The sequence below is a fragment of the Micropterus salmoides genome, unplaced genomic scaffold (assembly GCF_014851395.1).
Source record: "Micropterus salmoides isolate LMB-PRFRI ecotype aquatic unplaced genomic scaffold, ASM1485139v1 Ms_hic_scaffold_20, whole genome shotgun sequence".
NCBI lineage: Eukaryota > Metazoa > Chordata > Actinopteri > Centrarchiformes > Centrarchidae > Micropterus > Micropterus salmoides.
The window spans coordinates 18300095-18327319 of record NW_024041151.1 but is presented as its reverse complement, the minus strand read 5'-3'; the positions used below and the strand labels follow the sequence as shown (position 1 = coordinate 18327319).

At 41.7% G+C, this 27225-nt stretch overlaps 2 protein-coding genes and 1 long non-coding RNA gene across 4 annotated transcripts; 1 reads left to right on the top strand and 2 right to left on the bottom strand.

Annotated features, from left to right (window-relative positions):
- The first annotated feature begins 952 nt into the window (after nt 1-952).
- On the top strand, nt 953-10455 carry si:ch211-243g18.2 (uncharacterized protein LOC559906 homolog). Of its 2 annotated transcripts, XM_038733771.1 has the most exons (11): nt 953-1107; nt 2538-2810; nt 2961-3086; nt 3630-3712; nt 4221-4377; nt 5810-5977; nt 6114-6167; nt 6424-6549; nt 7596-7813; nt 8748-8776; nt 9820-10455. In XM_038733771.1, exons 2-11 carry the CDS (start codon nt 2547-2549, stop codon nt 9933-9935), a joined length of 1341 nt encoding a protein of 446 aa, XP_038589699.1. In that variant the 5' UTR covers nt 953-1107; nt 2538-2546; the 3' UTR covers nt 9936-10455. The 2 variants fall into 2 exon arrangements, with proteins under 2 accessions (XP_038589699.1, XP_038589700.1); XM_038733772.1 differs by lacking the exon at nt 6114-6167 and having other exon boundaries at nt 972-1107.
- Nucleotides 10456-15627: 5172 nt separating this feature from the next.
- Nucleotides 15628-17147, bottom strand: LOC119915052. Its single transcript, XR_005446884.1, has 3 exons — nt 16427-17147; nt 16165-16238; nt 15628-15890 (listed from the first exon to the last, which is right to left on the bottom strand). It is a non-coding gene; the product is annotated as an uncharacterized LOC119915052 (long non-coding RNA).
- An 8028-nt stretch (nt 17148-25175) lies between these two features.
- Nucleotides 25176-26595, bottom strand: rbp4l (retinol binding protein 4, like). Its single transcript, XM_038734265.1, has 4 exons — nt 26479-26595; nt 26249-26385; nt 25810-25922; nt 25176-25721 (listed from the first exon to the last, which is right to left on the bottom strand). The coding sequence occupies exons 1-4, from the start codon at nt 26593-26595 to the stop codon at nt 25498-25500; spliced, it is 591 nt and encodes a 196-aa protein (XP_038590193.1). The 3' UTR covers nt 25176-25497.
- Between the last annotated feature and the right edge of the window lie 630 nt (nt 26596-27225).

Genomic DNA, 27225 nt, shown 5'->3' with positions numbered 1-27225 from the left:
AATTTGACAGATTATAAAAACGGTGTTGTCTTCCTTTTTTTACGTCTTAAATAATAAGATATATTTTTACAACATACTGACCACCAAACCAAAAATGTCCCCGGTTTTCATTTCAGAAATCTGGTCACCTTAACATGTTCACTATATCAGCATGATGAGGTTATAACATGTCAATGTTCTGTTTAGAGTTTGTTGCTCTGCCCCAATGTTTAAAGTCCCCCTCCACTCAAAAACATGTTTAGCTTGTTGTTACTTCACTTGGATGTTTCATGTTCATTGTGAAGAATGATGTTTGTGCAGAGGTTTACACTAGAAAGCTGTGTTCACATTAATCTGCTGAGGGGGAAAGTTTTGCCTGTGTTTACCTTAAATCTTTTTCAGTTTCAGAAATGTTAATATGAGCATGACTTTGTGAAATCTCAACTAGTTTCGAGTCTATCCTGTTCCAAATAAGCAATTTGCAACCATGTGATGTGGAAACTCCAGTGCACACAATTATGTTTGTTTTTCAGAGAATGTTGTATGCTGTTCAGATTGTAGTCCCTTGAGGGGAAACTGTGATCTGTGATATTGGCTATATCAATAAAATTTACTTGACTTTTAAATGAATTTATCCTCACAATAGAACTATTTTTTGGAGGATAAACCATATCAGACTCAAATTAATATTAAATATTCCCTGTCTTAAAACATGTTGTATTTTAGACATCAGAACAAATGGAAGAAGGTTAGACAAGAAATAGCTTGTTAAGTACAAGTTCAAGGAGAATTTATCAAACTGGAAAAATGTTTTGATAACGTAAAATTGAATTTGTCCCCAATACGATATAATAATTATTCCTCTTCTAATTTTTTTTTTTTTGTCAAAACGTGTTGTTGTAGTACAGACCTGTAATGCCTACTTTGTAACTGCAGGTGAAACGGAAAGGTATGTTAAACTTTCATTGCAAGACTCCCTAACCTAACTACAGGCGCAGCACGCAAGTGTTCAGAGCTAGCTCCTCCCACTTCCTGTACACCTGCATATAAGCACACCTGGAGCTCAGCAGCACAGAGCCTCCTAGATTCTCCTGGATCCCACTGTGCCTCTAGCTGAAGAAAACCCTGGTGAGTTTTTTTAAAACAATTTTTTTAGCTATTCCATGTATTAGAATTGATGATTTAAATGATTTTCAACAATTCAATCTTTTTCTTTTATGAAGTTTAATAGATGAGATTATGGAAAAGCACATTAATCTTATTTTCTTGTTCACTTTCATTCAAAGTTGTCAACACAATTTGTCAGATAATGGCACGACGATTTTTAAAATCGTGAAAAAAATGAAATGGAGGTCCATTTCCTGCTGAACAAAGTGTCTCCTTGTGTCACTGGAATTCACTAGGAATATTTGGCCGATCATTTTCCCAAGCTCTATCTTCCATCTGAACAAGGACCGTCTGTCTCCTGCTTGGTCCTTTGTAGTGTTGTGGGAACGGTGTTGCAAGGATCAAATGACAGGGAGACAGAGAGGTTCTCTTGGTCGCAAACACACAAAAGCAAGCATGCGCGAAACACTCACTCATTCACTGACTTACACACTTACACACACACACACACACACACACAAAGATACACTGTCCGGTACAATGTTCAAACATCCAAACGCCAACCAGTCACACTTGAAGTCCAGGAGGGAATGTAAACACCTGTTAGCTTAATGTCAAATGAGGTTAAAAAGGTAGGGAATAAACAAAGTAACAGTAAAAAATGTTCTTAGCATTATGAACTGAATATAAACAGAAACATACATTTTAATTATTTAGTAACATTTAAAGCCATCTCTTGTAGTCTAAACCTTATAGGAAGGTTTCTATTTTTTGGAGCCACTTTTCATCTCCTCAGTTTTTTCCTTTATTTGTCTCTTCTTGAATGCATCTTATTATCATAGTAACAGGCTACATGAGAGTGTCCTCAGTCCTGGTGAGAGGCTTGTCTTCCACCCGGGGTTGAGCTATACTCATTTGCATTTTGATTTCCCACTGACTTCTGTTGAAGTTGCATTTGAACGATGCAGAGATGGACAGACTGAAGTGGCTCTAACCCTAAAGTCATCTCTTCCATGCAGATGGTTAGTTTGAAAAACCATTAGCCAGCCGTAGGTATACTCCTTTCATCATCTTAAGGGGGCCTTCAGTGGGCTTGAATATAAGGCCCTACTTGTATTTAAGTTTGGCCAAATGCTAGAATAAAACTCATTTGCTTAAGAGCCACAGAAGAGCTTTTCTACAGACAGATCTCATGTAACAGTAGCTTTAAATGACTGCAATAGGTCAAACAGTCCGGCATTTGAAGTTATGCATTTTCCTTATGACATCTGTAATTTGAACATCTATCTACTCTCTCTTCAGAGAGATGAACCCTTAGGAGCCATGATGGATGTAACATGTGTGATTGTGTTCTTGTTCTGTTTCTCTCTTCATGTCTTGCCTTCATTTTGTCTTTACAAGTCTAATTCTCAGTGTCTATGTGTTGCTTTTTGTGTCCCCCTGCCTTACAGCCACCCATTATGGCCTCCAGCATGTCGGTGAGGAGTTACTCCATGAGCCGTCAGCCCTCCTTTTCCAGTCGTTCTCTGATGGAAACTGGGCGTGCACGCTCCCGTGCTTCGGTGTCTTTCGCCTCAGCCAGCCCGCTGGGCCGCTCAGCCTCTATCAGCCAGGACCTCAACGGGCCAATGAGCCTGCAACTTAACGGAGTGCATGGCAACAGCACCAACGACAAGGAAGCCATGCAGAGTCTCAACAGCCGTCTGGCCAACTACCTGGACAAGGTCTGACATATGAAACAGTATCACATTATTGGTCAGCAGCCAAATATGTGATGGGCTTATCTCTATTTGCACCATGCAGACAAGGAAATGACACTATTAGAAGCAAGCTGAAACATTTGATCATTTTTTTCCTACTTTCACTTCCTCCAGGTGCGTTCACTGGAGCGCTCCAATGCTGACCTTGAGATGAAGATCAAGCAGCTGATGATAGACCGCATTCCCAAAGGTCATGACCTTGATTCCATGATGGCCCAAGCTCATGCTGTTGAGCAAGAGGTAGGCATGAAAGAACATGCAACCATGCCAGGCATACAATATAAAGATCGGTCCACTTTAACAGCTGGATGGCAAGTTTTGAATTTTTGTGTCAATCTACAAAGCCCAAGGTTATGATGACTTGGCTTATTTTACATAGACAAAACATTCATGCAAATGTCGGCATGTGCTGTGTCTTTTAGCAGGAGCTGCGTCAGTAGATTCACCAGAGGCAGAATCTGAACCAGTACTTGATCTTTATGTTAACTTGTTCAAAACAAAGCCGGAGTGAAGTTAATGATTATTCCTGCATATTATGACCAAACAGAAGAAGTTACAGTTTAATGAAGTTGGAATGTATTACCTAATTGGACAAGGATTCAAATGTTCATGTGTCTTTTGTGCCATTAACAACTGCGCTATAATGTAGAAAGACTCTGCCTTTGCTATCAGCAAAGCAAATGCAGTACAAACATAATGTTTAAACACGGTAGACTTCAGTGTGAAGACTGACTTCAATGAGAGTCTATTGTAACATTGTTTCCCCGCATTACTATTTGTCAGGTGAGGAAGAAGACCTTGGAAAATGCTCGTCTCATGTTAGAGATTGATAATGCTAAACTGGCTGCTGATGACTTCAGAATCAAGTGAGTGATTAATGATTGCAGTATGAGGATTAAAAAACTGAAACATCTGCTTGTTATCTCGCTTTTTTTGACATGACTTATTGAGCCCTGTAGAGTTTAATCCATGTCTTTTCTTAAGGTCTCAGTAAGTCTGCTTCATGCAGTAGCAGCATTTATGATTCTACAGCATGGCAGAATTAAATGACTAATAAAGTGTTATATATATTTTAGTGTAATTCTTGATCAACTGAAAGTCCTAACTGAGATATTTAATGCAAATTCTGATAGTTATTGGAAAATCATCATATCATTTCCCTGTAAAGTCTTCCTGAGCACATTTTGAGTATTTAGAATTTTTGAGTATTTAGAATTTTGAATGAATATTATGCAATGAGATGTCATGACATGTGTGTATCAATGTAACCTTATCAGCCATTTTCTACTGAAATCAAAAAGATTATAGAAGAAAGAATAAACTCCAGGTATTCTGTTTTTCTGCTTTTCTTTGCTATTTCTCTGACTGTGCTAGGTGGGAGACGGAGCTGGTGATGTGTCAGTCTGTGGAGCGGGACTGTGTTGCTCTGAAAAAGGCCAAGACTGACCACGAACAGATCATCGCCTCTCTGAGGGGAGACCTGGACAGCCTGAAAGAGGAGCTTTACTTCCTCAAGAAAAACCATGAGGAAGTAAGTCTGTCTGTACTCGCTTTCTTCTTATCCCTTCTCCTTTTCTCTCCGCCCACATTAGTATGGTATGCAGGTCTTTTGATACACGTTTATCACATTTACTTTGCCTTCTCCATTACTCGACATTTGCTTCAGCTCACTTTCATTTTGGCCCTCTCTCTTATTCTCCAACCTGCCCTAACAAACAACAAGTTGTTTGATACCGGATTGACCCAATTTGGTGGACTCGAGGTCTTTTTAGACCCTAAGCTGACAGGAAAAAAACATGTAGGGTGGGGGAAACTCAGAGAGGCAGCCCTCTGGTTACTACAGACAAAAGGAGCAGGTAGATCTGGTTTCCCAAACGTAATCTTTCTGTCCAATCAGCTGATCCGAGGCGTCCGGACTACTGTTCTCTTGGGGGATGAGAAACTACGATAAACTTACCCCCTCTCATCAAAGGAAGGGTCGATCTCTTACTTACTGAAAGTAGATGTGACTATGACTGTGCAGATCCAAGTAATTTAAGATATTGGATGCCGCTTACAGAACACTACAATAATGGGTTAGGGGTAGGGTTAGGGGTAGGGTTAGGGTTGTGGTGCAAAGAAAGCTGAAGTTCCAGACCATCATACACATTGCAGATATTGAGAATGAATTTCATCAAATGAGACTGGATTACTATGGCTTTTGTGAATCCTGGAATACATCACATGTATCATCTTACCTTTGCTTCTTTGTCTTATTTGACTACATGTTTCCAGTGTGAGGAAAGTGGTTAGATGGTGGTTTGGTCTTTTAAACTGGCTCATTTAGAATTCTAAATGCCTCTTTGTCTGCCCTCCTCTTTGAAATCTATGTCAGTCCTTTATGTTGAAAATATAGACTTTCCTCCTACTAAAATAGAAAAGTAGCATCTCTGGGGCTTAGCTCGGAAACTGGATCACACTGTTTTATCTCATTCTTCCCCTTCCCACGCGTGGATCCAATCATTGTGCATAAAATAAAGTATATTATTGCACTTTGTTGTCCACCAAAGGCTGGAAAATTATGTATAAATATAAATCAAGCACATCACAATGAAACATATCGCATGTGACATAACACAATGTCGCAGAGAGGAGAGAGTGAAAGTGATCCCGTGAGCACCAAGTAAATTATAGAGTTTAATGTGTGTGTGTGGGTGTGCATGTGAGTTGAAAAGCCAGGGGTAAGGTGAGCTCTGCCCCATCAACTATTGATGGAGAACATCTAAATTATGAAGCTGCCCTCACATCCTGTCTGCCACCCTGCAGTGTAGGATTCACAAAACAGTTCTTGGTTCCATATGTCGCCTGTTCACACAGTCGGTACAACTTTAAGTCAAGTGTATTTAGAGACGACACAATGCAAGCATAATGTTCTTTTCATTCAAAAATAACCATAGAAGTATTAAGTACTTCTTCCCCTGCAGGAACTGGAGCAGATGAAGTCTCGTATTGCCAAAGATGAGGTGAATGTGGAGGTGGACTCTGGTCCCAGCGGGCCGGAGCTGGGCACCATTCTGTCTGATCTGCGTTCCCAGTATGAGGGGATTGTCAAGAAGAACAAGGAACAAGCAGAGCTGTGGTACCGCAAGAAGGTGTGGGGAGAAACTGCTATGTCTTTCCTTAATGAACTTATTCATTGAAATGACAATTGACAATTATTTTCATTAGCAATTCACCTGCTGATATTTATTTTAATTAATTGTTTAGTGTGTGTATGTCCAAAAATAGGGAAAAATATGCCCATCACAACTACCAAAAGGCCAAGGAAGCCAAGAATATTTGGCAAGTGTTTGTTTTGTTTTTAATCGAAAAGGTTTCTGAATTCTTTTGTCGATCGACTATTTGTCAGTAACACCTTACAGTCTAATCCACAATGTATCTATGTTTATGTACAATGGCCTACATAAAGTTAAAAATAAATATTATAATCAAAGGAGAAATAGTGGACTAAGTGAGGGCAAACATACAATCGTTAAATTCATCTTGCATGTATTTAATGTGAGTGTCCGTTCCTGTTATCATTTTGTGTCCTGTCCAGCTGGAGATGGTGCAGAACGAGGTGAAGGAGAGCAACGAGGCTCTGAGAGGAGCTCAGAGCGAGCTGATCGAGAGGCAGCGCTTCCTGCAGACCCTGGAGGTGGAGCTGGAGGGTCTGCACAAACAGGTGAGCTCTGACAAGTAGACCAAAACATATCCTATGAACCAACATGCACGAGAGGAGGATTTTATTCTACGCACAGTACGATAAAATTTGATGAAAGTGGTGTCTCCAAGTCCACATACAAAGGAAATATGTGACTTCATATACCATTTGGCTCCATAAGAATGAAAAAGTTTGATGTTCACAATAGAAAACTGAAGAATATGCTACCTGACATGATTGTGTTTTGGTTTAAAAATACCCATGCAAGTCATATTTCAACATTTGGAGCTGTGCAAACAAACTCTAATGCGCATAAACCTGTGCAAACACTACAACCATGATTTTAAAACATGGTTATGAGTATTACCTTTTTACAAAGCCATGATAAGTTATGGTATTGTTTAAAAGAAATACCAGTTGTATAAGGGATTTGTCGAATGACAACTCGTAATATCCTTACAGAGGGTTCAGATTCAGTCTCAGTTAGACCAGTTTTTTTACTCCTCCACACTGCTGTATCACCGTCTGGGAAAATCATTTTATTTTTCCTCTCTTGTAATCCTGTGTTGACAGTAAACATGTTCTCCCATGGAGAAAAGTTAGGCAAGGACAAAGCAAATATGGTTGCTTAACTGTGGGCCATGCGGGTGAGTATCGGTGGTGCGATGGAAAATCTTGTCTGAGCAGGGAATGTTTGTTTTTGTTTTGTCTTGTCAGTTTGTAAGTATTCGTAGATAATGTTTTAGAAGGGATTTCATAATCAGGAAACAGTGAAGTTCGATTTCTACTGACAAACAACTTTTGAGGAAATGTGAGGAGGCTGAACTTTGAATATCAGCCAACCTGAAGCATAACATTAGTGCACACTGGTTGCCATACAGTCAGTACGGACACTGTAGATGGGTAAAGGTATGGAATTACAGAATTATGAAGCATTTTGGGAAATTTTTTGAATTGGACAATGCTCATTCAATTCAGTTCTTTAAAAGCACACAATGGTAATATTAGACCCAGGTATGCAGATATGGCAGGTCATCTCTCTTATTATTTTCCCTTTCTCTCCTCAGATAGCAGCGCTGGAAGGTAACCTGGGTGAGACGGGTCAAAAATACTCTGCTGAGATGGAGCGGCTGCAGGCCACCCTGAACCAGCTTGAGGACGACCTCTCCCAGCTCAGACTGGACATGCAGCGCACCAAGACCGAGTACGAGCAGCTCCTCCGCATCAAGCAGAACCTAGAAATGGAGATCGCCACCTATAGGCGCCTGCTGGAGGGAGAGGAAATGTGAGTTCTCGTCAGAAAATAGGAGGAATAAAAAAGGAATTAATGCAAATGTTTAAATTCTGGTTTATTACAACATGAGTCTTATTTTTATAGTTTTGGCCATAATTCCTATCAGTTATAATAACTTTGTACTCATTAAGTTAATTGCTGAGCTCTTAACACAGCAGTATCACTAAAATTATGTCTGACAAGCACAAGCACACAAGCAATTAGAAGATCATACAGGTTTTAAACAAATCCCCACGCAGTGCAAGGCCCTGGTTTTTCCACATTCATGTGAATACGTCATTACAACACAATACTTCGTTGTGGCTATGTGACTGTGTTCCCAAATATCAGCTATTACTTTGGTGAGAATGCTGTTTTCATAATCGATAGAAGTGATGGGCAAAACTATGAAAATAAGATTAAGAAGTTGTCACAAACTGAAATAAGTTTAACAATGTATAGTAGTTGTATAGTGCTATTTCTCAAGACACATCAACCAAAGTGGACTTAAATTAGAGTTGATGATAAAATTAATACCACGGTCATATCTGTCTGCTACAGGCACCTGTCTGTTAGCTCAGCTTAGCATATAGGCTGTAAGCAGGGAGAACAGGTTGCTTGGCTCTATCCATAGATAACAAATGTACAGATTAAACAACTGTGAGTTTCTGAGGTGCTGGAAGGCAGGTTTTGTTACCTTTGGACAGAGCCAGGTTAGCTGTTTCCCCCTGTTTCCAGTCTTTATGCTAAGCTAAGCTAACCAGCTGCTGGTTCAAGCCTCATATTAACTGTTACAGATATGAGAGTGGTATCGATCTTCTCATCTGACTCTTGGCAAGAAAGCACATTTGACAAAATGCGGAACTATTACTTTAATTACATCTGTTCATGTTGTTTTCAGGTCAATTCAAAGCTAATTCCAACATGTTTCCTTTCTGTCCCTCAGAGTCAAGGAAGTTCCTCCTCCACCAAAAAGTGAGTACTTGGCTTTTGATTTTAACAGATTAAAAGAAAGCAAAGTCACCGCTACAGAACAACAGAATGACATCCAAGCACCGTATTATACAATAGTACATTAGCACGGCAGAGAGTTAATTCATATTAAATGCATTTTATCACAATCTGGAAACATCAGGGAGGTAAAGCATGTCTCATGCTGTAATGACAGAGGAGATAAGTTGAGCAGCTGCGAATGTTCATTTAACATCTGTTGCATAATAGCCATTCCTTATATGGATCAGATGTGAATTTGAGAAAGCATTGTAGTGAGGCTGAAAGACAGATGCAGACATATATTCTGTTGCACACACCCAGGTGGCCCAGTACTAATGATTGTTTTATTAACCATAAAACAATGCAAACACCGTTAACAGTTCAGGTCCTACAGCAACAAATGTGGGTGTGAAACCATTTATCCCGATGTGGTAACTGCATCTTAATCTGACTGACTCACCCTGCTGGACTGACAAAGTGTTTTGAAAACGGTTCATCTTTGTCTCGCATCATTAGAAGAGTAAAGACAACACAGAGTCATAAACCATGATGTCTCTAAGAGTCCTTCGTGAGACAGCAAAGCTGAATAGTTAAAGCGGTTTGTCCTTCACCCGAAGCTGTCAAGACATGTCATCTCATTTAGTACAGTACATAGACATACACATGACATTAACCAATATTTATATAACTAAATTACAAAGGAATATAAGATTAAATTGACTCATCTCATATGTTATTTGACATTTTGTCTCACTTCAAATTGTTTTATGTTCTTCTCTTCTCTTCTCATCGCATGTCATCTAACTTCTCTTCCATCTCATCTTGTATCATCTCTTCTTATTGTAGCTTACCTTCTCACCTATGTAAATCTCATGTGATCCCGTTTAAACTCATTTCATCTTTGCTCAACTCATTAATCTATAATCATTTCACCACATCTTATTCCAAATAATTACTTTTTTCTCTTCCCTTATTTCCTCTTCCATTTCATCTCATCGCATTTAATCTCATCTCATTCTGTGCAGAGGAGCCTGATGTTCGCACCAGGAAGATTGTGAAGGTGGTGACTCAGACGATGGTCAACGGCAAAGTGGTGGATGAATCCAGTGAGGTGGAGCAGATCGAGGAGACCAAGAAATAAAAAGGGGAAGGAGGAAGTGAAGATAAAAGTTAAAAGAGAGATGTAAAGAAGAAAAATATTAGTGTCCTACTATAACACATGTGGAGCATCATTTATTCTTGCAACAGAAAAAACATTGTTTTGAATAGAGAATTTTTGGTGGGCATCACTCGACTGCGAATGTTTTGTGTTTTCAGAGAAATGTTTTCCCACAGTTCACCTATAAGTTACACTTTGATCAATTGTTTTTGGAGAAAATGCCACAAACATATGCTTTAGTTATGCGTGCTTATACTAATTTTGAATACAGATGTGTGTGTGTGTATGTGTGTGTTTGAGTGAGAGCAACTGACTAACCATCTTCATACTGTTATACTAATATAAAGCTATAGTTAAACAAGATATTTATTTCTTAGTGTGGAAAAGTTTACCTTAGTAAATGTAATACATACTTTAATCCTTTTACAAGAATATCTTTTTCAACTGTTTTTGTGCTGTTTTTTTGTTTGTACTCTGTCTAAATAAAGTTTCTTTAATCCATTTTTACCTTTTATGCTGAAACCAACAAATGCCAATGTACATTGTCCCCAGTGGGCTCAGTTCTTGGGCGGTTGAGATGTTGCATCTACCTACTGTTTTTTGCTGTTGATCTAGTTGCATAAAAAATTCTCTTGACTTTAGCTCAAGCAAAGGCTGTTTAACAAGACCAAGAGTTTACATCCATCAGTGGTGTTGTGAGGCTGTTCTTAGACACAGCAGTGCTTTAAGCTAAATGCAAACTTCAGCATGTAAACATGCTCACAATGACAATGCTGATGTTTAGCAGGTATAATGTTTACCGTGTTCACCATCTCAATTTAGTGTGTTAACATTTCCTTATTAGCACAATTATAGTACAGATGAGGGTGATGGGAATGGCATTAGTCTGGCAGGTTTGGTCATAAACCGAAGTACTGGACCAATTGAAATTTTGACCTGATGAAAAGTCAGGAGAACACCAAAGTCACTCAGTATAGGATTAATACTCTGGGGAACATGTATGTCGGTTTGAGTTTAGAACAGCAATCAGACTGTAAAGTGAGAAATGTGGTTGTGGTTACAGGGAGTGATCAGTGTGTCTCAAGTACAAGTGTTAGTACAACAATTGAGAAAAACTGTAATATAAAAGTTGTTGATGAATTGGTTTCCATTTTTACTGAAACCTTTACTTATTTACAATATACATTTTGAATTTGGAGTGCTGCTGAAATCTAAATAAGTTATGCAAAAGTGTAGGTAAGATAACACACTGTTATTTATTTATCTTCTGAATTCTTGTGATGTTTAGCAATATAAGACTGTGTGTGTGAAAAAAGGAATGTGGGGACTTCTGTACTTCTGTACTTGTCATGCTTTGTTGCTTCACATAACCTGATGATGGGTGTATCATTAGAATTCAAACTTTCAATGATAAAACAAATCATCTCTGTCCAAACTTGTTTTGGGGGGAAGATTAAAGTAGCTACCCTGATAATGAAAAATAAACAGAGGGATGATACCAAAGGAAAACAGAAGTGAAAAGGTGAGAAACGTTTGCTTTATAATTAGTGCTGTGGGTAACACATGGAGCCTCCCCACAGGTATTATGAGGGTGGACACATCTGTTGCCATTGAGGTTTGGTGTGAAGTAATGTCTCTTGCAGGTCTTTCATCAAAGACACTGGAGACAACCCTGAGGTAAATACGGAGAAAATTACTATAATGAGACGTTGTTGTAAAACTCATTCAGAGACGGGCAATGTGTGTGTAAGTGTTGAGTCATGCAACTGAGATTTATGTCTTTGCTTTAAATGTAAGACAAATAACCCATAATGACTGACGTTGCTGTAGTCTACATGCTTGGTTGTTATACACACAGGTTAATCTGCCAGTAGATTACATAAGATAAAAGGGTGAAGACCCACAAATACAGAGACGGAACTCCTTTCTGAGTCATTATAGGATTTCTTTTCTCTGCTCTGCTAGAGAGAAAAAAAAATGGAATCCCTTAATAAGCACGTCCTACCTGAGCACACACTATGTCATGATATAACAACCCCACTGTGATGCCCATCAACCCTGTAATTAAAGGTCATGACTTTTTGAACTGGGGTCACCATGCTCCAAAAATCCTCTTGAGTTAAAAAAGTTAAAAGGAAGGAAACCAAAATGAACCACTGAGAAAAGTCTAAATTTTAAGCTGAAAATATAAATAAGATTGTATATGTAATGGTCCAAATGCATCACTCCACTGTATTCAAGGCCACATTAATGACAATTAATTAGATGGCTTTAACATGTTGAAATTTTCTATGCCAACATTTTCAGGTTGTTTCTCAAAAGTTCCTCATTCACATTGAAACAAAAGCAAAACATCACGCTATTGACAATATACTGAAGGTTTACAGGCCATTTGAGCCAACAACTCTACACAGTTTCTGCCCAGCAGCTTTTTTCAATTTTCAAACATGTTGTTGTTTACAGAGCAAACATTAAGAACTTAGTAGACCAGCAGGACACACAACATTAAGATATCAACAGGCTACATGAGATCACATGGCAAACATAGTACAGCGTACGAGCGTTTTCAAATAACAGTTAGTTTTAAAACTCCACAATACACAGTGAGACTGACATTTTAGAATTGATTGCATTCAGAGAGTTTAAAAAAACACACACTTTCTATAAACCCTGTATAGGAAATGGTGCTTTATTCAGGATGGAGAGACTAAATGTTAACACTGAAACACTACTGATTTCAGCCTGAGGTTATCCTCATGGCATCTTGTTGCCCCTCCCTTAATATTGTGATAAAGACACCGCCCGTTTACAGAGCAGTTAGACAGATCTGTCAAGACTCCCAGCAGATTGCCAGTCGGACGACTGAAAGAGTCATAAAAAGACAGAAAGACAGAAAAGTCAGATGAGTGAGACCAAAACAGTTAGTGAGCATTTCAACATGCAGACATTTGGACAAACAGAAGACAGACAGAATCTCTGAGAAAAGTCTGACACTGGTGCCCTGTGCTCATAATAACAATAATTTAACCTGTTTCAGCAGCATTTATTATTTATTATTATTTTTTCTCAAAAGCTATGAAGTAACAAGGCTTTATGGGAATTGGGAAATCTGTTTGTCCAATGATCTTTTCCCTGTCATGCGCAATAACGCGCTTGGATATCCCCATGCTATCTTTCTTGCAATGGTTTGACTTTATAAGGAAAAGGCTCATAGAGTTAACTTCTGATGGGTGAGTTACAGATTTATTTCTGTTTAGAGTAGGATCAGGGATGTAAGTTGTGATCGTTACCTCTTGTATGTTGGAAAATACGCACTTAATGTAACCTGTCTGTGTAACGTCTCTGGCCGCTTTGCCACTGTGTTGATAACTGACGAATAAGCCTTTCAGGTAGCAGCTGTCCGTGGTTTTGATCAAAGGCTGGTTTGTCAGGGCCCAAGGAAAATATTTGCACCAGGGCCCAGCATAACTATGTTACGTTGCTGCTTCTAACCAACTGACACCTGATGTTATGTTAATTTCCCTCAAGGAGAAAGTATTTGTATAATGAAAGGAGAAATCCAACTGTTGCCAGTGAAACCAACATATAATCTTTTCTGTAGGACTAACAGCATTTAGGACCTTTTAAATTCTGAGCCATTGAAGCTTAGAGCAAGTTTTAATCTGGCTATCAACACTGCAAAATAATTTGATGATTTTTCTTTTTCATCTCAACTTGATTCAGGAATTCCCAATTGCCATTTTCTTGATATTAGTGCATCATTCTGCTGTTTATTACAGCGCAAGATACAGACACTCATTCCTGAGACCAGGAGAACTGCCCTGGGAACAGAATTAATCATCTTGCTGACTTAGCATCCAATTACCCTTTTTTGTTAGCAATAAAAACAAGTCTTGAAGGTAGAGATTGAATACAAGATCAGTGATTTGCATCATCAATCTTGGTACATCTTGAGACAGAAGTAAGATGTGCTGCTGGCAGTTATGAGCAACAATAGGTTGTTTCAACATGTATTCTTGGCACAGGTACCTTTGTTTGCTAAACAACAGGTTTCCGGAGGGAATTCCTGAAAAGTCTTACATTAACTGGAAGCAGATATAGAAATCCATATGGAGTAGAAAAAAAGGTTTTCTCCATATTTGATTTGCACAAATGTCCGGCCATGACCACTGAGCAGGGGCGGAGGCAGACGTTTTTAACATTTTGGGGCTTAGTCGAAAAAATGGGGTGTTCCCATTCGTGGCAGCTAAATACAGTATTTGCCAAGCTGTTTTGAGATATTTGAATTCCTAAAAATCTATACATCATTTGGGAAAAACTTCAGTCTATCACTGTGAAACCATAACACAACAAATGTTAAGTTACATACCAAGGGTAGGGTAGTGTAGGAATTTGGCAGAAACAGCATTACTTATTTTTGTTATACCATGATGGCTTTGACAGAATGAATCACCCCGACACAGAGTCTGGGGAAGAAGGCCAGTAGTCTGGGAATACTCCCAGACTTCTCAACAGAATGGAATCCATGAGACAAAACAATCTTACAAGGATTCATTATATCACAACAACCAAGCAGGACAAAACTAGAGCATTACAACAGAAATGACAAGAATATTCTTAATTTGACACAAGCTCTTAATTTGACACAAGGACTTTTGCTACGCAGTCAACAAGGTGCTGCTTCCTGTGCACATTTCATTTCCTGACGCCGACAAGTTTGTAGAACTGGCCACATTCTTTCAGAATTGTTGGAGAGTACCACAGTGTGTTGGAGCAATAGATGGAAGTCACATCCCTGTAATAGCACCAGAGGAGTACCCTTGAGACTATTACAACCAGAAAGGATGGCATTCAATTGTTCTCCAAGCAGTGGTTGATGCCAAAGGTCTTTTCTGGGATGTATTTGTTGGCTATCCAGGTAATGTTCATGATGCAAGAGTACTGCGACAGTCACATTTGTGGGAAGTCCTAAATGACGGGGAGTTATTAGGCCAAAACAAAATGAACATCTCTGGGTGTGATGTTGGACATCATCTAATTGGTGAACCAGCTTACCCTATGCAGAACTGGCTCATGAACCCCTTTTCAGACACTGGTAGACTGACACATGAACAGCAGACCTACAATTACCAGCTGAGCAGTGCACGGTCAGTTGTGGAGATGTGTTTTGGGAGACTAAAAGGTCGATGGAGGTGCCTCCTAAAAAGAAATGACTGCAAGCTGGAGCTGAGCTAGCAAATGACACTCGCCTGCTGTGTGCTTCACAACATTTCTGAGGAACATGGAGACAACTTTACAGAGGAGCATCAAGACAGGCCTATAAACATTCAGCCTCCTATCCAGGCGCTACCTGAACATGGCAATCAAGAAGGGGCTGACATCAGAGCTGCATTAATACAGTACTTTTGTAGAGGGAATGACTGATTTCTTTTTTTCTTACTGCACCACTGCCATACATTGTAATTCTACATGAGTTGTATTTTTGTTAAATAATTAAACTGCTGTAACACCAGATGTAATATTGTTATGTTTACTTGCTGAGTTAATAGTTCTCTCTTTCTGGTTTCCTGAAATGCAGCAGTGTTTAATCTGCACAAATGTAAATAAAACATTTTTTTTTAACCTTGATTACTTGCATTTGTTTCTCTGTTGATTAAGCACACTACAGCAGACATGTTTCTTCAAAAAACGTTTATTTTTTGCAAAAGTACACTGTGCAAAAACTAATAGTTTCTTTCTGATTCAGTAGCACTTATCAGTGAAGTTGCCTCTCCATCACCGTGATCATACGCTCCATGAGTCCAAGCATTGCAGTTGAGTCTGCATCCATTTTCTTCAGCAAGGTATCATTCATTTCCTTGCAGTGCTGCAGGAACCTTTCGTCTGACCTCTCAAAATATTCCAGAAGCTCCCCATTCATGTCTCGTTTCGTTTTGCCTGTGCACAAAAGACATTACAATAAACACAGATCTTCGTGTATTTTGCAATTGTAAAGAATCAAACACAAGAGTCAATGCAACATATTAACAAAATAATATTATATGATACTATAATACTACACTGTTACACCTTATAAAGTATGTCTACTATCATATCCCTACACTTATTGGGCACTTCATGCAAATTAATCAAATACAACAGATCTGCATTAAATTATTTAATGAAGGCTGATATATTTCAGTTTGTTGATACTCATAACAAGAATCCTTACCCTTTCTGGTCGACTGACTGGAAGAGGCAGATGAGGAGCTTTCAGCTGCTGAGCTGCAAGACGGTACTGGTGAGCTGAGCAACAACAAAAATAAGACAGTGTTTAAATCACAAACGTTTCCATTGAACCCTATACAGTGTCTGCGTTAGCTATTGTTAGCAAAAGCATGCTAGCTAGCTGACTGGCTGGTCAAGCAAGCAGACATATAAGAAATGTATAGTTGTTTTGCAACAAGGTAATACATTAGAAAAGTTAAACTTACCAGAATCAGTAACGTTGTTGGCAATACCCTGCAGCAGCGTCTCATTCACCATAGATTCTAGCATGGCAGTGGCAGAATTTAATGCCCCGGTGACCTGGCACGCCGGTCTGTCGCCGAGGACCGAGTCCAAAACCTCAAAATGGGTATTTCTACTAAATGGCCGTCCATTTCACCTTTGCCCCAACTCCTTCTTTTGGTCTCTGTAATCCTTTGTTAGTTTTTTTTAACTTGTTATTGATCTGCTTTATGGTTCTGTTAAACCCCGCTGTAGCCATCTCCCTCTGGATCTCCTCGAACACATTTTTTGTTCTCGAAGCACCTTCTATTTTTTGCTGTACCTCTGCCGAGGACCATATCGCTAACAAACAGTTTGTCTCCTCCACCGACCACTGTTTCGCTTTAGAATCCATTTTCTTCAATCGTTGTACTATCTTTACTAGCACTGTGTTTTTAGCAATGGCGGTCACAACCTTTCCCGTCGTGTTGTTGGTCAAAATAACCCCGCCCCCAGCCCCCTACGTAAGCATGACGTGGTAAAAGAAACGTTCTAGTACAGCAAAGAGTAGGTGCCGCTTTGGAACCAGTTTTCCTGGCCGAGAACCGGTTCTTTGGCTGTTGAAACACAAAGAACGTCTCGGGTTACGTATGTAACCCTGGTTCCCCGAGAAGGGGAACGAGAGACTGCGTCGGTTACGACACTATGGGAACGCCTCTAGGCGAAGCAGGTCTGAACGTGAATGAAATCACTCCAATCCTATTGGCTTGTTGCTAGAACGGTAAGGTGTGACGGAATAACCGGAGGAGTATAAAGCACACCTGTACACACCCATCATTAGCTTAACTATGAAGCAGGCGCTTCAGGCGGGGAGAGAGGTGCGGCGGTTACGACACTATGGGAACGAGATACCCACTAAACCGTGCCGAAAACCCTGCCTGCCCCTGTGTGCAATAAAGTGGCACGACTAAGAGGAGAGCGCACGAGTGCCAGGTGACGAAGGAAGGTCAAGACTGTAAAACCGAATGAATGTGTGCGGAGTGGCCCAGCCAGCCGCTAAACAACATCCTGCAAGAGGCCCCGGAAAGGAGGGCTCGAGAGGCCGCCATGCCTCTGGTAGAATGAGCCCTCACAGCCACAGGTGAAGGCAAACCGCGCACCTGATAGGCCAGGGAAATAGTCTGAACAAACCAGTTGCTAATAGTATGTTTGGATGCAGGGAGCCCGGCCCTGGGAAACCCAAAACACACTAGCAGCTGGTCAGCCTTCCTCCAACGGGAGGACCTCAGAGTGTAAGTACTCAGTGCTCTGACAGGGCAGAGCAGATGAAGTCTCCCGTCCTCCGACGTCACATGAGGTGGAGGATGAAATGCCTGCAGCACTGTGGACCCTGCCGCACAAGAAGGCACTTTAGGGATGTATCCTGAATGAGGGTGCAGGATAGCCCTAATATTCCCCGGGGCAAACTCCAGGCTTTGCGGGGAAACCGAAAGCGCTTGGAGATCCCCCACCCTCCTCAGAGAGGTGATAGCAAGGAGAAAGGCCATCTTGAGGGTCAAGTGCTTAGCCTCAGCTGACTCCAGGGGTTTGAAGGGGGCCTCAGCCAACGCCCCAAGAACCACTGCCAGATCCCAAGTGGGAACCTTGGACCGAGTCGCAGGTCTCATCCTCCGGGCACCACGGAGGAAACGTACAACCAAGGGAAGTTTCCCCAAGGACCCCTCCCTCAGAGGGGTGGGGAAATAGCTGCCACGTACACCTTGAGGGTGGAAGGGGAAAGACCAGCAGAGAACCGGTCCTGGAGGAACTCAAGTACCTGAACCACCGGGCAGGTAACTGGGTCCACCGACCGCTCCCTACACCAAGTGGAGAAAACACTCCACTTCAGGCCGTACATCCTCCGTGTGGACAGGGCCCTGGAGCTCAGGAGGGTCTCGACTGCTCCGGCTGTTAGACCCGCCTCTAGGTACTGTGCCCCCTCAGGGGCCAGACCCGCAGTCGCCATATGGCGGGGCAAGGGTGAAGAACCCGGCCCTGCGCCTGGGACAGCAGGTCTCTCCTCAGAGGGACCCGCCACGGCGGGCCGTCCAGGAGCGACATGATGTCCGAGAACCACACCCGGGTTCGCCAGAACGGGGCTACGAGCAGTAGGCCGACATTGTCCTGGCGGACCCGCTCCAGAACTCCGGGAGCAGAGCGACTGGGGGAAAAGCGTACAGACGTAGCCTCGGCCACGAATGTATCATGGCGTCCAGACCCAACGGGGCTGGAGGAACGAGAGAAACCATAGCAGGCAGTGCGTAGTCTCTTGAGACGCAAACAGATCCACGTCTATGGGGCCGAACTCTTCGCACAAGAGCTCCACCACTTCGGGGTGAAGTCTCCATTCCCCGGGCCTCAGCCCCTGCCTCGACAGCAGGTCTGCTCCCTGATTCTGTGTCCCGGGGAGATACATCGCCCTGAGCGATAGTAACCTCTGCTGGGACCACAGGAGGCTCTGACGCGCCAGTCTGTCCAGAGGGCGTGAGCGCAGACCGCCCTGGTGATTCAGATAGGCCACCACCGCTGTGTTGTTCTCCTCGGAACGAACCATGACGTGGTGGCCTTGGCGATCGGGCAGGAAACTCCTTAGAGCCTGGAACACCACCAACATCTCGAGACAGTTGATATGCCACTCGGATCGATGCACCTGCCAGGATCCCCTTGCAAAGCGGCCGTCCATGACCGCGCCCCAGCCCGTGAGGGAGGCGTCTGTCGAAATAACCAGCCGGCGACAAGACCCTCCCAGCATGGGCCCCTGGGACAGGAACCAAGTTTCCTTCCAAACTGATAGGGAACGAAGACACTTGCGCGTAACCCAAATCAGACGGAGAGGATTCCCCTCGGGGGAAAAACCCTTGTTCCTTAGCCACCACTGCAGGGGTCTCATGTGCAGCAGTCCAGATGGTATTACGCTGGACGCAGCCGCCAGGAGACCCAACACTCGTTGAAAGTGTTTCATAGTGATGGCGTGGCCTAACTTCACCCCTTTCACGGCAGCCAATATGGTGTCGACACGTGCCGGAGACAATTGTGCCCGCATCGTTGTCGAATCCCATGCAACCCCTAGGAACGTAGCCCGTTGGGTGGGCGCCAGCACGCTCTTCTTTGCGTTGAGCCTCAGCCCTAAACGCCGCAGACGAGCCAGAACGACATCTCGATGCCGAACCGCCAACTCTCGAGACTGGGCTAGGATGAGCCAGTCGTCGATGAAGTTGAAATCCGGATGCCCCGGAGCCTCAGCGGGGCCAGTGCTGCATCCATACACTTGGTGAATGTGCGAGGGGAAAGTGCCAGGCCGAATGGAAGAACCCGATACTGGTAAGCCACACCCCCGAAGGCAAACCTCAGGAACTTCCTGTGAGAAGGACGGATGGAGACCGAGGCATCCTCCCATAACCACGGTCCCTAACCCCCATCACATTACTGTAGTTCAGTGATCGGGGTGTGGAAAGCCATGTAGAGAAGGGTCTGCCCCATGATTTACTCAGTTCATCATGTAAATCAGGAAAGAATGGCAGAGACCGGCGTGGAGGTGGCGTGTGGTGCTTAAGAAACCTTTCATCAAGCTACCACTAGCCTGTGGTGTCTGCTCCTCCTGTGGCCAGTTGATGTTGAGCTTAGCCACGGCTCTAGTCACCACCTCCAGCAGCACGTCATAGTCGGGCGTCGCTAGATGACGCCGCCCCGACACCCGGAAGTCATCGTCTACTGCGCTGAGCACGTCCGCCTCCTCGGAGTCGGATTGCTGCAGCGTCTCCGGATCCAAACCGCGAGCGGGAGAAGCCGAGAACGGGCTCCCGAACGAGGAAAGGAAGCGTCGGAGCCAGCGGATGAAGGTCGGGAAAAAGCCTCAGCCGTCCCGAAATCCTCCGACAGATCACGCTGTGAACCCCATGAGTGAAGCCGCCGGGCCGCCTCAGCGGCCGCAGGGCCCGCACCACGGGGAGAACACATCCGGCCATCCTCGGAAAAGAGAGCCATGCTGTACCTCAGTACCCGCACGGAAAGGGCTTCGCAACGGGCGCAGGCAGCCCCCTCGAGAGCTGCCCGGGCGTGCTCCATCCCCAAACATGAGACACACATCTCATGAGAATCTCCATCCGTGATGTACCGAGGGCAAGAAAAAACACACCTTCTGTACATCTGGTTGCCGGACATGCTGGTAGACTTCTTCTTCAGGTAAGACACACTGCTTGTAGGACTGGAGCTTTCTTCAAACAACATACAGAGCGCCTGCTGAATAAAAAAAAGCTAATGATGAGTGTGTACAGGTGTGCTTTATACTCCTCCGGTTATTCCGTCACACCTTACCGTTCTAGCAACAAGCCAATAGGATTGGAGTGATTTCATTCACGTTCAGACCTGCTTCGCCTAGAGGCGTTCCCATAGTGTCGTAACCGACGCAGTTCGAGTTCCCTCGAAGGGGAACTGGTTTGCGAGTAGGCACCGGCTCCGAACCGGCTCTCAAAATGCTTTGGTGGAAAAGAGATATGACTGATGCTGCTGAACAGTTTCTGTGGGTGTTGGCTGAGGTTTACCTTCTAAAAAATTTTAGTACATAAATTGGTTTGCCTGTTAGCAAGCTTGCTCACTGAGGTGACACGAGTGAATGAAACAGACAATAACCCGCTATGACAACAGACCAATAGATGCTTTTGCTCCATTGATTTGCCGGTCCAGTCAGAGAGGCAGAGGGGAAATGAAACAAAGTTAATTTAAAAACCGAAAACATTTGGGGCTTTTTAGAAAATGTTAGGGACTGAAGCCCCAGAAGCCACCCCCCTGCTCCGTTGTTGCCACTGAGTAAAACTTTTCTGGGATAGCTAGAAATTTTGTTCAAAAATGTGCCAACTGAACACTTTAACCATTTTGTGTAACTGATGTAAAATTTGTATTTTACAGAAAACTTACATATCATATTAAGTTCTCTCTAGCAAAATAATTAGCAAACTATAGGAGGGTGGTTACTTTAATGGTCACTGTGTGTGTGTGTGTGTGTGTGTGTGTGTGTGTGTGTGTGTGTGTGTGTGTGTGTGTGTGTGTGTGTGTGTGTGTGTGTTTGACACAGTGGACTATAGTAGGCTCCTGTATAATAAATATACTGTTGTGTTCAGTTTTCCCTGACACTTTCCCTGTGGAACACATTTATGGAACCCGATCCACAGAGCTTGTTCATATTATCTTTTAAATTATGGCAGCTGGAGTACTGTCATCTTTCTTTCTTCCCTCTGTTTGTGTCATAATGTCAGAAACTTAGGGACTCAAAAGCAGACTCTGAGCCACAGAGTGTAGCCACGCCCAGACAAACGCAGACAACACAGAGACAGATAGGGAGAACAGACAGAAAACAAAGGGAAGGGGAAAACAAAAGGGAGATACCACACCACAACAGTTTTGCTCCTTCTTTAACACAGACTGAGACCCAGGGAAAGATAGAGAATGACGACAGAGGTGAGTGGGAGGCAGACAGATCATTGGATTAAGCGGTCTGGTGATGTTTCAAAAACAAGCACACTTCCAGATATTCTCTAAGTTTAGGCACTGTTTATAAGTCTAAAATAAATTTGGGCAGGGGATCTTTGGCTTCAATTATCTGAACAAAAGAGACACAAAAGAGACAAAATTTTAAATCAAACTGTAATGAAGAATCATATTATCTTTTCTGCTGTCTTGAAAGGAACACTGAAACTGCCAACTCACACCATCCATGGGAGACAGGAAAAGAATGTAAAATAGATACGTATTATTATTTTCAAGACCTGTGTGAAGCCCAACAGATACAATGATGCATAAAGTCAAAACAAAAGCTAACTACGATTTTTGCAACTTCAGTAACTATAATAACTGCTTTTAAGTCTAAAGGTCTTCAAGTTCATTGTTCAGTGTTTGATGTGGTTTCACTGCACTCTAGTGGACAGCTCTTAATATAGCAAATAATATACAATTTATTCAGTAAAGGCAGCAATTGCAAACATTCATTCAACTTTATACATGATAGTGAAAACACCATAACCTCCTCCTCTGGCATCCACCAGATCAGGGACATTTGAGTTACAGCCTCACCAGACTCAAGCAGATAAATCCATTAATATTCTTACCTTAGTCTTGTAGCCTACTTATGTGAAAACAGTCTGGGTTTTATCCCCCCAAAAATCTGGACACGCTTACAGGCTACTTTTTTGTTTTGTTTTGTTTGTTTTTTTTCATTAGGAGTAGTGCGCAAGTAAAAAGAGTTTCCTTTACTCTCTGTCTAGTGTGAAATCCAAGAACATGTCAAAATTGTATGCCCTAGGATAGAAGAAATCAGTTACACAGGTTAAATCTTGACAGAAATATAAAACACTGTTTGGGTTTAGCTGTTTTCAATTGCAAATTACAGATGGTCCTATTTGAAGTAAACAGTTCCCATCAAAGCTAAATTAGTTTACAGTCAGACTAACTGAAGCTTTGGCTTGATGCCTGATCCTTACACACTGTCCCGCCAACACGTTTTATCACTCAGGGATTACCTATGATCCCCTGTCACATTCCGATTGTGCAGCTAGGATGCTTCTGCAAATAAAAATGAGAATATTTTTAAGTTTATTATCAAAAACGACTTAAATACTGAGTTGTTTAAAAACAGGAACATCGCATAACAGGGTTTCATGTTGCTCCACATCAGGATTCATGATCTTTTTCATGGTGTAATGTTGGGTAAAAGATGATAAAAAATCAATTGATCTAGCATGCCTCTATGCTAAATACTAAATAGTAATGGAGGTTGACACATGTCCACATTATGCTATAATGTTATCTATATGGGTTTAACAAGCTTTATTCCCCCCTGGTGTCATTTTACATCTCAAAAATAAATGAATAAATGCTGCAAAGAGTGAATCAATTCAACATGCTTCCAAGGCATTTTTGCATTGTTTTTATGCTGTATAATAATATAATTAACATGCTTTTACATGTACATGTCATCCATCATTGTCAAATATGTATGAATAAATCCTGCATTCTGTATATACTTTTTATAGACATGTATACATGCATACATCCAAGCTTCATGTATAAAAAGTAATATATTACATTATGCATTCACTCTTTGTATTTGTTTGCAATTTACAGAGACATTTGACTTGTATATAGAGATTGTATGTTGTGGTCATTGTTGCTTTTATATATATTCACGTATATGCTATTTCACCTACTTGTTCATACATAATAGTTCTGTTTATTTTTACCTATCTTTGTTCAGCTTTGCTATCCCTGTTTATAGCCATATGTCTATTTATATCTTCCTGTAAATTGCTCTTGGAACTGTGTGTAAAACTGAGAGCAACTTAAAATAAAGCTGATTCTGATATAACTGCGAAAGAACAAGGCAAATTTGCAAAAACCGCATTAAAATGATTTAAGTCAATGACATTTTCCATGAAGTAAGCCAGGACACCAGATGTAGTATATTGATTAACAGTAATGCTCGGCCATTGTTTGCTTCAGCACATGTAGCATAACATCAAACGGATTACACACAAGCAATAGAAACAAGCATCTCCATCTGTCTTTCTTAGTCAGTCTCTCATTGTCAGCCATTCTTATTCTCTTTTCCTTTACCTGGGTTTTACCAAATTAGTGATGTAATAAATCTATCAGGACCATTTGAGCATCAAAGTGCTGCTTTTTCTAACCTGTGCGTATTTAGCATTCAGTCATCTTTGCAATATAAGCAAGGCTTCAGAAAGCTCCTGATATGAATCCTGACCTCTTGAGAACACTACGTGTCCTAACAGCTGAGTTAGTCTAATAGGACTAAGCTCAGACCACCAGTAAGCTCATTACTGCTCAGTGTGTGTTGTGTTGGGTTTGTCTGCATTCTCTTGAGCTCAGGAGGGATCACAGCAGGGCTGGACTAGGACAAAAAATCAGCCCTGGCATTTTTGGCCCACCAAATCTGGTTGGACACCTCTCACCAATACACAATCTATTTAGGAGGTCAGATTAGGCGTATGATGAAACACTGAGACGTAACATTTGCACAAGATTGGTGTGCATAACTACAAGATAAGAATATATTTTAACAGATAGAATAGAAAAATATTTATAGATGAAATATTTGATGGGAAGTTTGGGAGTCCTCCCACAGAAGATTTTTAGCATTAAACACCTAATTTCCTGCATTCTGTAGACATTTTCTGCACCAATTTAAGGAGGAAAAGTCTTTATTTTTATAAAGGGAAGCACAATATTCAGGTGGCAGGTGACAATTCACAATATAACAATATAATAAGATATAATGCAGTAATCAATAGCTTATTATTATTTTTTGCTTAAATTACTTTTTTTGGACTTTGTTTGGCCGGCAAAGCAAGAAACAGAGAACAGAAGGGGTGGGGGCTAGTAAGAGATGTGATTTTTAAAAAACAGTTATATAAATAAATAATTTACCTTACACTGGCCCCAAAGGTGCATCGGCCCAGCAGGCATTTGCCCGGTAGCTATGCCAGATTACCAGTCCAGCTCTGGATCACAGCCTCTTATATGGCCAAAGTGCAACATGTTTTAAGCCTGTTTTTAACTATATTGGGATTTATATTCATGTTTGGGAAAATTTATTTCACGCCATGTTTTTTTAGAGCACAAAAAGAACAAAATTCCAGTGATTGGCTATTTCTTTAGAAAAATATTTTTTTTATTTTAAGTTTCACATTCACTCAAAACACCACAGTAACATTTACCTTGGACAAACAATGGATGAACACAGAGTTATAGAGGATGTACGGGATATAAATCTTGGGATCCTGGTTGGGAATACGCAGATTTTTTTTACTGTCTACGCTAAGCCTTTCCTTGCTCTTTTCATTCATTAATTTTTTTCTTTTGCATCTGTCCATTCACTGCACATTATAACTCTCACATACACAACATTACACGCCTTCTGTCACATGAGCTCTCTCATTCTCCCTCCTCTTATTTTCAAGCCTCCTAGACTGCAGCCAGATGGCTTTCTTAGCGTCTCACTCTCTTGTTCTCCTTTCTCTTTTTCTCTTTAGCAGGCTCCAGACTGCAGTACAGGCTGAAACTCTCCGGCCATGCAGATGTCTTCCTGCTTCTGGCGGACGACACGCTGGATGGCAGGAGGCAGGCCACGGGGGTTTCTGGAAAACACGAGGGCATAGCCATCGTCACAGCTGCCATCGTCTTTCAGGGTGCGGCAGGCGTAGGTGATGGCGTAGTTGTCGTAGTCGGTGTCAATCACCCAGTAGTTGTCACCTGGTTAGACAGAAAGGGGGAAGTTAGTGTTGAAGGAAAATGAGGGGTAATATGAGGGATGTGAGGGTGATATTTGTGCACAGCTGACCTCCACTGGACAGGTAGCTGGCCAGTCCCTGGTAGTTCATGAACATCTTGCCTGGGGTGGCAGGGTCGGGGACAGAGTACTGTGCAGCCATGTCAGCGCACACAACCCAGAAGCTGCAACATGATGACGCAAACACAGATTAGCATCACAGTGAAAGGTATTAAATGACCCAACAGTCTTTGACTAATATCATTGTCCTTGTTTAAATCAACTGAAGTTCTTAAGTTAGTGAAAGTGCATTCAAGCCCACATTCCTGTGTTAAAGACCCACCACTCCAACCTGCATTTCTTCCTAATCCTTCATAATCCAGGGAAAACCCGTCTTGTAGCTAATGCTGTTCAGAATGTGCTTCAAGAGAATTACACACCTATCTGAAAAATGTAGGTGTCTCCACAGGTCTTAGAGAGTCAAGAAGGTCGTTCTGGCCCTCTGACTTACCCAAACAGAGTGACACGTCCTTTGGAGGAGGCGGTCATGGAGCCATCATCATCAATTGTGTACTCAGCTTGGATATTGTCCTGCAGGAACAGGCCCTCTGGATCTTTCTTCTGCAGTGCGTACCACTTTCCTGCATACTGCAATGAAAAGGAAGAACATAAGAAATCATTTGACTTTTTTATTTACTTTTTTAAAACATGCATGCTGTTTGTGTGTTTCAGTTCTCTCACCCTCTTGGGATCAAAGTCCTCTTTGACTGTGAAGCTGTCAACGACACAGGAGGCAGACAGACAGCGCTCCACACAGGACAGCAAGACCAGCAGCAGGGCCAGTTTAGAGGATCCCATTCTATGATGAACATACATATCAGTGTATTAGCACCATAAACAGCTGAAAACTAGTTTTACAGTGCTACTCATTCACACACGTCAGTATAATTATTTGAGAAAAAAACTGTCCAATATTCCACCATCCCTGATCTATTGCACCCTAATGCAACAACAATATATTGTAATAGCACCATGGGACACCCTATAACATGCTGGAGCAACACAACAGTCTAAAAAACATATTCTAAGCCAAAATGTCAGTACTAAATATTTGGACAAAAGTACATCTTCAAACTGTAACACCACATTATACGATATAGATGATTATCAAGTCTCTAATTTAAACAGTTAAAGCTGATAGAAGAGAAAATTTACATTTTTAACAGAATATAAACTTACTTACTTTCTGCTGGTTACAACTGATGAAATGTAACTAAAAGGTGAATTGTCTTGACATGAGTAAAAATTTAGTGTCTTACCTGTTTTGGATCAAAGAAGCAACAGTGATAAAATTCTACTACTGTTGTGGTTATCCACCAGATTGGGTCTTGTTTCTGAAGCAGCCTTTATATACACACTCCACAGACAAGCTTACGGCTGATTTTCATTGCTTGGTACTATATAAGGTGCTTAAATCTAGCGGTAATC